The 12,172-nt window shown below is 39.0% G+C and overlaps 1 protein-coding gene across 1 annotated transcript in view; it reads right to left on the reverse strand.

The window, feature by feature from the left end:
• The window catches only part of LOC102511253 (aldehyde oxidase 4), a 59,294-nt gene that overhangs the window by 29,495 nt on the left and 17,627 nt on the right, over positions 1-12,172 (reverse strand). Inside the window, 8 exon segments of the mRNA XM_032480093.1 lie at positions 269-361; positions 2,133-2,295; positions 3,883-4,067; positions 6,302-6,411; positions 7,482-7,575; positions 9,065-9,216; positions 10,986-11,078; positions 11,325-11,469. Coding sequence (XP_032335984.1) covers positions 269-361; positions 2,133-2,295; positions 3,883-4,067; positions 6,302-6,411; positions 7,482-7,575; positions 9,065-9,216; positions 10,986-11,078; positions 11,325-11,469 — 1,035 coding nt within the window.

The following is a 12,172-nucleotide window of genomic DNA, read 5'->3' on the forward strand; positions in this document are numbered from 1 at the left end:
GAAAAGGAGGAAATTTTAAGCAGCAAAACTGAAAATAGTAGGGAAGGGAGATTTAGAATCTAATTCCTTGTGTAGCCTCGAGTAAAAGCATAGAAGCTAAACCAAGCAAGTCATGCGTGGGTGACAATGTGTAAGATCAGCTGGCTTCAACTGACTTTATCTTTACAAGTAATAAAAATATAGTTGCCAAAAAGAAGGGAGGTATATGCAGCATGCATACATCTGAATGCATAGACAGATTAAAAAACAAAAAACCCTACCCACTGACCTGGAACATCTGAATTCCTCGGGGTGTTTCTATGGGGAAGTCTTCTAGAGCACTCATGAACTTTTCTGGGATATCTGGAAACTTCTGGGGATCCTGAAGAGAAGATTATTTCACGTTTACTTTTACAACCTGAGTGACCAGCTTGGACAAACACATGCAAAAATATGTTGTCCGATTTATTCTTCCAGATATTAGACACCAGATCTGCTGGGAAAGAGCCCTGAGCTTTGAGTTCCCTAGGCTAGTCGCTGTTATTTGAAGAATAAGTAGATCTATTTGTACACACAGAGGAGTGTTATTTCTAGAAAGTAGAGACTTCACTTTACAACAAGGTGAATTGGTGAAAATATGTAAGTGTGCTTTCAAATCCAGGTCAATCTTCTAGGCATGTATTTCAAGGAAGAAACCGAGAGAGGAGACAAAAATCAACCTTCAAAGATGTTTAATTATAGGTTATTTGTGACAGTGGAGAAACTAGAATTAACCTAAATATCCAAAAACAAGGAAATGGATAAATGAATTATGGTACATACATAAGACACAATATGCTGCAGTCATTAAAAATGATTCTGTAGCAGTGTATATATTGACACTGAAAAATTCTCATGAAATATAGTTAAGTGAAGAAAATGGGCTACAAAATGTATGTACAGTATAATTCCTTTTTCTTGTAAAAGAAGAAAAGTAAAGAGAAATATAAAAGTATGTATTCCAAATATCGAGTGGTTATGATAGAATTACTGGCTTACAGGGGATTTTAAAAATTTTTGCTTCTTTGTATTTTGAAATCTTCTGTATGAGATAATATATAATAGAATATGTAATATGTAAGGGAATATATGATAAGATACAATGTATAAGTTAAAAGATTATATTTAAGAGATTATATCTGATAATATATTAGATATATTTATTAAATATTAACATTGATTATATTATAAATAAGGAATAGATTATACAACAGTGTATCATAAAATATGATAATACTACTACTAATAAATAATATTGATAAAAATGATTAAAAAAAAAAAGACTGGCTGAACTAACAGAGTAAAGCTCTCAGCCATAAAAGAAATGTGGGTGTAGTCATTTATCTGCCATTTTGGGGTCAGCTCATGGTTTATCATGGGGCACTCACAGTCATGGATCATATTCTGAGAAACAGTGCTGTGGAGGTCATTTTAAAGTAGGGTTAGGTAAGAAAAAAAGTTAGCAGAAAACTAGAAATAATCTAAATGTCCAAAAATAAGAATAGATCAAATTACGGCACAACTATCCATATACATGCCATGCAACCATTATGTCAAGATGTCACTGAAGAATATTTAATGACATTGATAGACATTTATGTTACTAAGTGAAACAAGCAAGCAATACTAAACACATATATAAATACACATCCATAAAGAAGGGTTTAGAAGGCAACATAACAAAATATTAATAATGATTATGTATAGGTGATGGGATTACAAATGACTTTCTCTTCCTTTTTGACTTACATTTTTGAAATATTAAAGTATATTAATAAGAAAATTTTCTTTAAAATAGAAAAGATATTATAATTTACTTACTGAAGGCTTTTCGCTACTATAGATCAACTCGGTGTTGCATATGAGCATTTGTCACACAAATCATAAGGCAAATGGAAAAGCAAGGCTGTCCCTTCTCAGCTCAGGAGTCAGGGACGGCAAGGGAAGGAGAGAAACACGAGGGCCAGGAGGAAGCCGGTAGAGGCTGGGGACCACCACACTGTGGGTCCCACACCCACGCCCTCCACGTATTATCAAAACTGGGCTGAGGGGTCTTCATGCACCAACCCTTGCCCAGAATGCCAGGACTCCCAGAGACCAGAGAGGTCAGTTACCATTTTATTCAGTCTTCGCCTCACTTTAAGGTAGAATTTGAAGAGCAAGCTGATGATCAGGGTGCGCCTATATTCCACCATTCCGCCCTCAGCTGCTGGTGGGATGTAAATCTCACCCAGCACCAATCGGCAAGCGTCACTCAGCATTTGGTCATCCCACTGCCTAATAAGAAAGAATGCAAACACTTCACAGAAGAGACAGAGACAGACATTGATCTAACAGAGCAAGGAAAGATGGAGAACAATCTGTATTCATCTTTGAAGGCTACACAAAATATCCTCAAATATTTCACTAGCTTTCTTTAGAATCTGATGCAGTGGTTCCCAAATTTTCCTTACTAAGTCCTCCTTTATTAATATTATTTTTAAAGTTTAATTTTTAATTGAGATATAATTAATATGTAACATTGTATCAGTTTTAGGTGTATAATGATTTGATATTTGTGTATAATGTGAAATGATCACCACAGCAAATCTAGTTAACGTCCATCACCGCACATTGTTACAAATTTTTTCTTGTGATGAGAATTTTTAAGATCTACTCTTTCAGCAACTTTCAAGTTTACAATGCAGTATTATTAACTGTAGTCACCATACTGCACATTACATCCCCATGACATTTATTTTATAGCTGGAAGTTCATACTTTTTAAATCCCCTTCACCCATTTTGCACGCCACCTGCCCTCCTCCCTGCCATGCAACCACCAATCTGTTCTCTCTGAGCTCATTTTTTGTTTTGTTTTGTTTTAGATTCCACATATAAGTGAGATCACATAGTATTTGTTTTTCCCTTTCTGACATATTTCACTTAGCATAATGTCCTCAAGGTCCATCCAATTTGCCACAAATGACAAGATTTCCTTCTTTCATTATGGCTGAATAATATTGCATTATCTATCTATCTGTCTATCTATCTATCCTATCATATTTCCTTTATAAATTCATCCATTGATGGACACTTGGGTTGCTTCCATTATCTTGGCTGTGGTAAGTAATGCTGCAATCAACCTAGGCTGCTTATTATGTCTTTTGAGTTAGTGTTTTAATTTTCTCCCATCCAAGTACTAACTAGGCCCAACCCTGCTTAGCCTCCGAGATTAGACAGGTTGGGCGCATTCAGAGTAGTATGCTGTAGACGATTTTTGGAGGGGGAGGAGGAAATTTATTTTATTTGTTTGTTTTATTTTAACAGAGGTACTGGGGATTGATCCCAGGACCTCGTGCATGCTAAGCACGCACTCTACCACTGAGTTATAACTGACCCCCAACCCAAGTTAGTGTTTTAATGTTCTCTGGATAAATACCCAGAAGTGAAGTTGTTGGATCATATGGTAGTTTTATTTTTAATTTTTTATTATTTAACAATAAAAAATGTTTTATTATTTAACTTCAAGTTTTTATTATTTTTTAACTTTATGACCTGGAAATGTTGACTTACCTCAAATAGCTTGGGTAAAAAAAGTACTAAAATCAAGCTCCCCAAGTTCTGGGAATATCTCCTTAGATTAATTAATGCATTAATCTCATTACAGAAACTGCAACAAAAGAATTGTATCTTGAAGGAGGTTGGTTTTTGGGTGGCTTATTTTCTTTATACTTTTCTGCAGTGCTTAAATTTTCTGCACAGTTTTATATATGTATATATAATTTATCCATTATCATCAGAAAAAATTTCTCCAAGTGCTATTTTCATTAAAACATTAAAGTGAAGAGGCCTGCGAGTCACATTCGAGATGTGCTATGACGTACCTCCCAATGAGCTGCTGGCAGGTCTGTCTTGCAGAGACAACAGTGGGGCCAACACTCCCATAGAACATCTGAAGGTCCTTGATTGTGTCTGTGCCATCCTCAAACTTCACACTCATCCCAGCATTGACAACGGCGAAGGCATTCTCCTGACGCTGGGCCATCCGGAGTCCCAACACAAAGTGCCACTGGAGACAGAAAAATGCTCAAGATTCAGTGCTTATCTCCACTGTCTGACAGAGAGCAACAACTGTGATGGTTATTCACAGTGAAAAGGATCTTGGGAATGATGTGGGGTCTCACATCAGTATGGTTACTGAGTATACAGTGATGCTGACTCTGACTATTGCCTATGGGCTTTGCATGTATTAATATTTAATCCTCACATCAACTCTACTCATTTCCAATTTACTGATAAAGAAACTGAGAGGTTGAGTAACTTGCACAAAATCACACAGCTGGTGTTGAAATTCAAGCAGTCTGTCTCCATTCTATGCTTACCTATTGTCGACTTTGAATCACCACGTGTGGCCTTGGGCAAGTGACTTAAACTATTCAGGTCTGAATTTTCTTTAAAATGAGAAGGTTGGATTTGACCGGATGGTGCCTCAGGGGCTGCTGAGAGGGGTGAGGGCCTCTCACAGTGAACTACCTCACCTCTACTTTTCACTGTTTTAGTTTGGTGTTCTATGTAAATTTCATTTGAATAAGGAGTTTAACTGTTAAAAAAAAGAAAGCTTGAAAATCACAGGAAAAATGGTTTCCAAAGTGCTTTCCAGGTTTAAATCTGTCATTCTAGGTTAAATTTCATTACTGGTGTGAAACATTACAGCCATAAAGTCGGAAAGCCTCTTTGTGTGGCCAGCATCTCGGTGGGAGCTGGGGAGACATTAAACTCCACCACCATGGATCCTGTCAAGGATGAAACATTTTTGATATAGAAAGCAAAGGTGATAGAGATCAGTGTGTTGAGACACACCAGTCACATTTGTTCTACTGTACAGGTTGGTGGGGACTTTCCTCTCCATTTCTCCTTACCTTCTCCGGCCTGAATTACGGTCATTCAACTTTCAGTCTATCCTCCAACCAATTATCCTCTATCTTTCTAGTGATAAAATACCACTTTCATTAAGATCTTACCTTCTTTAAAGCCTTCACAGGTGGCTGTTGGCTAGAACTCGAACAAACTCTTGGATGGAGCAATAGATATGCTTGGCGATGGAGCCCAACCTCCCTCCAGACTTATCTCACAGGCTGCTCTGGCCACCCTGCCCTGCTGCCTGGCCTCCAACCTGCCATCCCCTCCCAGCCCCCATCCCCATGAGACTATTAACTCTTTGACTGTTTCGTAGACTTAAAAAAAATTTAATGATTGAATGAAAACCCTGGAATGACCACCTCCTTCTCTGCACTGATCTATGCTGATCCCAGCTACCTCCCCTCACCTTTAACAGCACCAGGGCAGGGCTCTCCCCATCACCAGAATGACTCAAGCTCTTTGTCCACTCATTTCCTGTCTGAGATGATTAGTTTTTCCTATCTCAAGCCCTTTGTCTTAGATTTGGAGACCTTTGAGGACAGGATTGTGCATCTTTTTTTTTTTTTAATACTTCTTTAAAAAATTCTTTTTGTGGAGAAGTAATTAGGTTTATTTATCTATTTTTTTTAAGGGTGGTACTGGGGATTGAACCCAGGACCTCACACATGCTAAGCATGCACTTGACCACTGAGCTATACCCTACCCCCACCCTCAGTCTTTTAAATCCTTGTAGTCTTCTGAGTTTAGCACTGTGTCTGGCATGTAGAGTGGTAGGTAGTTAATAAATAAATAATTTTGTTTAAAGTATTTGATTAATAAGTGGTGGCTGACTTGGAAGTTTCTTTATAGGAAATCAGCTTTCAGTTTGCCAGAAACTTGCTGTAGATGATGCTGACTATAGTTTTACTCAGTCTTGGCTAAGTTGCATGTTTGTCTGAAACCCAACACGCTTCACACAAAAGGCTCTCCTTTCGTGGTGGGGGGGGTGTATCCTTTAGGCAGAGGGACAGGCTCATGGAAACATTTTCATTTCTTTTAAAATCAAAAGAAAAAATGAATATAGTAGTAATGACTATATAACCCTGAAGGCAGCCTGGATTATACCCATCTTTACAGTGACTCAGTCACATATATTTATTTTTTATCTTTTATGGAGAAAGGGACTGACGAAGGCAAAGTACCCAGGGCCCACAGGGTCATAAGGTGGCCCTGATAGGAAAGCAAATCAGATGGTCATCCAGGAATGTATCCCTTCCTGTGAGCAGCCCCAGAGGGCTCCCTGCAGCAGCGGGCTGTAAAAGGAGATGTTGCTACTCCCTTGGAAGCCTGCCTGCGGCTAGCTGCTCAGGGCGAGGGGCTGGCAGCGGGTCAGGGAGCCCCTACCTGAGTAGAGTGTGGAATATACACAGATAACACAATCTCCTCTGACTTAAGTCTGGCTTCAGGTGATCTCTCAAGGAAATGGCCATCTAGAGGAATCTGCCGTTCTCCTTCTGTCGAGAAAATGACCTTGATTAGGATGAACTGATCAGATTGGAGAATATACTGCAAGGGACAGATGTGACACATCTGGTGGAAAGAGGGAGCACAGCTGGGACCAGAGATGAAGATTCTAGTTCCAGCTCCCAGGTTGGGTCTCCGGAGGCAGGTCACGGAATCTCTGGGGCTTCTGGTTCCTCGCGTGCAGAAGAGCAGGACTGGATCTGACAAACTGTCAAGTCTTCTCTGGTTCTTTCACCCAGTATACACCACTCACAAAATTTTGGCTTTGAAGAACTTTAAAGCTGTTTGGAAACAACCTAGTACAATGTAGGTTCACAAATGGGAAATGGGTACAATGGTTACAGTGTATTTCACAAATGGGAAAACTGAGCCCCAAGGACCAGAAAAGTTAAGTGACCTCTCCGAAGAGCTAGAGATGGAATGAAAGGCAGAGGTGAGATGCCTGATATATAGCTTTTTTTCCTTAAACAGTTTACCATACTCTCTTATTTGATCTGCCATATTTTTAAAAATTTGATTTTAATCAAAGAGAGGGTATCTTATATCAAAAGCCCTGTGAATAACATGCATTTGTTTTTAAGTTTAAATAATTGTCCTTTGGCAAAATTCAAGTCATCTTTGACTGATGAGAGAAGTAATAAGTAATATGCCTCACAAACTTGATCTTGTTTAAAGTGAAAAGTGTAAGAATAATTTTCACCTGTATGAAGATCTGAACTCAACTATGCCGTAAAACTTAATAATCACAAAGATACATCTTTTTAACTTTTTCTTTAATTGTTTTGCTACTACAATTTGGTCTGTGCACAAATGTGGCCAAATAGTTAAGAAAAATTGTCAGATTCAGTAACTTATCTGATCTCCAAGATATAGAACATCTGGAGAAGAGGACAATTGATCTCAGTTTCATCCTTACGCCTGAGGTAATAGAGAAATAGTCTGTAATATTTGGTGAACCTAAGTTAGATATATTTGGGTTCCTAGTTCATAATTTATGGAAGGAGCTATACAACTGAAAGTGATAATTTTAAAATAAAATGTTTAGGGCTTGGCCTCTTACCTTTGGATATCACATTGATGGTAGCATTTCCTGCTGCTAAAATGGGATTTAGGTCAGAATAATTAGGCCTGCTCACCACATGTCCTCCTAAAGTCTAAATAAAAAAGAAGATCATTTTTAAAGCTACATTTAGTTATTGGACAAATAAGGAATTAAGCATATAGGGATCTTGTGTAAGTCTTAAAAATTCTCTTCTTTGTTTCATAGAAAGACCTGGTAGACTTCCGAGGCAGTTAAATATAGTCAGACAAACCACTGTGCAAGATCCCCACCCCCTAACCCCAGTTCAAACTTACTGCTTGATAAAATACTGTTTTTCCATATGCAGTGAGAAGGAAAATTTCTTTGAGAACTGACCCTAGCATGAGTGGCCAACAACATGAGGGAGAGTGAAGACTGGAGCCTGAGCAGACGCTAAGAGCTGGGATACGGGGCACTCACACGCAAAATGCGTGCTGTGCGGCTGTGCAACAGAGTTCTCACCACCCCAAACCGTCAATAAAGCTGCTTTGACGACGTAGCCTTGAAGGAGGACCTTTGAGGGGAGTTAAGGGGGCAAGGTGATGCCAAGAGGAACAATGTGGTGCCGAAAAAGGGACGGAAGATGCAGAAGGTGAAAACATACAGTGGATTCTGAGAATCGACAGAAACAGGGCCAGAGATAATTGGGAGAACTGCCCCCACCAAATCCTGCCGAACCGCCCGTCATGTGGGGAACAGGTAGGAGTTCCTACTTATTATTCTTCTTTTAAAAATTTTTTCTTACTGAAGCATAGTTGATTTACAATGTTAGTTTCAGGTGTACAGTGAAGTGATTCAGTTATACATATACATACATATATATTGTTTTCTTTTCAGATTCTTTACCATTATATGTTATTTTACAAGAAATTGAATATAGTTCCCTGTGCTATGCAGTAGGTCCTTGTTGTTTATCTATTTTATATATAGTAATGTGTTCTGTTACTCCACAACTCCTAATTTATCCTTTCTTGCCTTTTCCCCTTTGGTAACCATAGTTTCCAACCTACTATTCTTAAATCTTAAATAATAAAGAAACCTCAAAAAGCTAGAAAACAGGGGGACATCCAAGATACATATGTTTGGAAACTGACCTCAGTGCAAAGGTCTAAAAGGAGAACTAGCCAGAAAAGAGTATTTTGGAAAAGTAGGCTCTTGTTTATTATGCCTTGGATAAGACATATTTCATGGACTACTACAGCTGGACATGATCTTAGGGACAGTCCATGTGGTGGAACCTTAATTTAGAAATGAAGAAACAGTGGCTTACAGAGGTCGTGGCTTCTCCAGGATCATTCCACTCATAGATGACAGGCTGGCATACTCAGACTCCAATACCTTAATCTTGTGAGACAATATGCCACTTCTCACTTTGGACACACACATACACACAATGTGATACCTCTCACTTTGGGCACATACGTATGTACTGACACGCATATTGTAGAGGCTTGTTTGACATTAACTTGAGATTCCTCTTCAGGGTAATGTTTTCTAGTCTGAACAGAACTGCATGCCTGTGTACAGCTGTGGTTTATTTCAAGTAACACTAGAGAACATACCGCCATATTCCTAATCTGGGCTCCAGCCAGTGTCCTCAGGTGCTTCAAGAGAGCACGGTAGGTCTTTGTCTTCTCCTTTGGTTGCTCAGAAACAATGAAATGTAAGGCATCATTCAACTGGGCCAGGCTGTATCCCGCACCTATTGTCACCCCTGAAAGTAGGGTAGTGAATGGAAACTTAAGGTGAAACAAGTAGTTGTTATTAACAAGTTGTTAATGGTAAAAAGATATATGGGCTGCATGGAAATAATCTTTCAAATATATATTTTCTTTTCACAGTAACTTAGAAAGACAGAAACCACAAGTAAAGATATTTCTGGCAATTGGCTTTATTCTCAAATATTAAATACCAAAGATTTTTTCTCAGTCATGTATACAGTCACATATGCCTTACATTTTAGGATATATCAACCACAGAGATCTAGAATTCATTACTTTGTTTATTTCCAGTTTTGTGCTTTCCTGAATAAATTGATCAAATATGAAAATTTCAGCCAAGATCCTGTAAGACTTTCAAAAGGATCATTTAGCCTCAGTAGGAACTGACCTGCAAATCTGCACTGCCCTTTTGCCCGTGTCACACAGCCATCTCTTCCTAGTGTTCCCTTGTGAGAATAACCAGAACAGACACCTGTCTGCACCTTGGGTCACTTGTATTTGTAGGTGTGCTTACGGGGAGTGCTTTGAGTAGTGATGTCATCTAGTTCATGCATCCTCAGTGGGGGTGATACTGCCTCCAAGGGGGTGGAAAAGTCTTACTCTTTTTATGTATAAAGCCCTGATATATACAGATATATATGGTCTATCTGTGGTGTTAAAATTTCAAAGAGGGATGGCTAGAGAAAAAATGTCTTTTGCTCCTTAGAGAGGCCATAATGAAAAGGTGGAGACACACTGATACAGGTCTACAGGCTCTACACCCCTAGTCCCTCCACCTCCACCCCCGCCACCAAGTACTTCTACACCTGTCAGCCCTCTACCTGGACTCCTTTTGCTCCATCTCACCCTGTGAGTACATTGGTATGGACTTTCCAACAGGTTAAAAAAAAAAAAAGAATGAGCAGACTAAGATTGACAGGTCGGAGGGGAAAGCAGACAACTTTCCATTTGATTTCTATTTACTTCTTGGAGATTCACTCATATGTGGGATTTTTAGCTTCTATAAGCTGTTATCCATTTACATGTTGAGTTTGGTTAGTGGACAGTGGGATATGTTTCTCAGACAGCCTTATTTGGTGCTTTTTGAGGAAGAAACATTTGACCAGGAGTAAGAAGGCTTAGGATCTAGTCCTGACTTGACCATGTGTTAGCTGCGTGAAGTTGGGAAGTTACTTAAGCCCTTTGATTCTGTATCTTCTTTAGGAGAATGGAGGTTCCAAGGCTATCTGCTATGTCCACCTCCCAGGGATGTTGTGAGAATCAAAAGAAACAAGAGATGTAAAAGCACTTGGTAAATTGTGAAGAGTGTAAAAATGAATAAAGCTATTCATGGTTAAATTTCACATCTTGTGGTCCAAATCATTTTTCTTTTTGGTGAGTGTGTATGTGTGAAGGATGAGCCTCTAGCAAATTTGTGAATCAGGAAGTGGTATCAGGCAAGAAGCTTTCAAACTGGCCAGCCAATGTCTTTAGTCTTTTTATTCAGTAATCTCTCCATACTGGGCTGAGCTATGTGGCATCTTCCCATCATTATGGCTCCTATGACATTGTAGTACACAGAGACACAGCTGAGTGGGTCAGCTTGGAAAAGTTCATAGAGGATACAGAATAGGTGCTCAATAAATATTTTTGAATAAGTAAGTGAAGTCAGATATTCTATGAAGTTCTCAGATTAGCCCAGTGCATATAATTGATTATTAATAGCCCACCAACAGCTAATGGTTACATCTTATTTTTTTTTTTTTTTTAAAAAGGTGCATACCATCATCTGTGCTGTCCACAAAATAGAGTTCTGGAAGCCCAAGTGGAGATATAAAAACTGGATGGAATTCATCTCTGAATTTAATTCTGGGTCCTTAAGAAGAAAAGCATTTAAAGCAATTATAAAAGAAAGACAATGAGTGCTAATATATGTTGCTTGCTGATAATCCAGAAGTGAAAATTATGAGACAAATGAATCATTTGCAAAAGAATACAACAAAACATTCTGAAGGATCAGAGGTATCCACTAATGAAAGTGAACTGCATTTATGAAAAGTTTAAAAAGAAACAAGGATGTTTGGGCTACCTAATCTAAAGAACATGCTTAAAAAGCACCTACCCACTTCAGTGTTTCCCATGACAATGGGGGCTTTGGGGAAACTGGTTTTCAGCTCCACAAGGTCGTTCAAGGTTACAGGGGTGATCCAGGTGGTCCTCTCCCCTTGGAACATTAGCCTTCTTTTGTTTGGATCTTCTGCCATTCTCTACAGGGAAGCAAAGCCAACAGGATATCACGTAAGGCTGTTGAACTACATGCCATGAATATGTCCACTGCTCTGGGTGGCCAAGTGGCCTGATAGTCATTTTAGCTTTCTAAGGTGAACTAACTTTGAGGGATCAGGAAAGGGTGGCCTTGTTTAAAACTCCTAGATTGGTAAGAACCATGTGGGCACCACTGAATAAGCATCATAAAGGTGTCTATCCATCAACAGTTGCATATAGAGTAGAGCAAACTCTCTATTTGGAAAGTGGTTGTGCTAAGAGGAGGCAGCATGGTACAGTGAAGGTGTCAGCCTGGGATTAAAGGCATGGGCTTCTTGATCTACGTCCGCCCTAACAGCGACTCAGAGGGGCCTCACCTTTGGGGATTAGCTGCTTTGGTGGGACAGAAATTGCTTATAGGAAAATTATCCTCAAAAAAAAAAAAACCACCCTTAAATCGTTCACCAGGTAGAGTGTAAACAGACATTTTTACAACTTTGCAAATAATCATATAAATATGTGTATCTCTACATATTTATATCTATCTACATTTCTATATCTCTATGTAATCTTTAAATACTAGATGTGTCCAGTTTCTCATGCTTCGGGGTTTGTGGGGACTGAGACCTTCTGAGAAGCCGGTAAAATCATAGCCCTCATCCCATGCTCTCTCTCCAGGGCCCAGTCATGGAACAGAATGATGGG

This window comes from Camelus ferus, chromosome 5 (genome assembly GCF_009834535.1).
Source record: "Camelus ferus isolate YT-003-E chromosome 5, BCGSAC_Cfer_1.0, whole genome shotgun sequence".
NCBI classification, from domain to species: Eukaryota; Metazoa; Chordata; class Mammalia; order Artiodactyla; family Camelidae; genus Camelus; species Camelus ferus.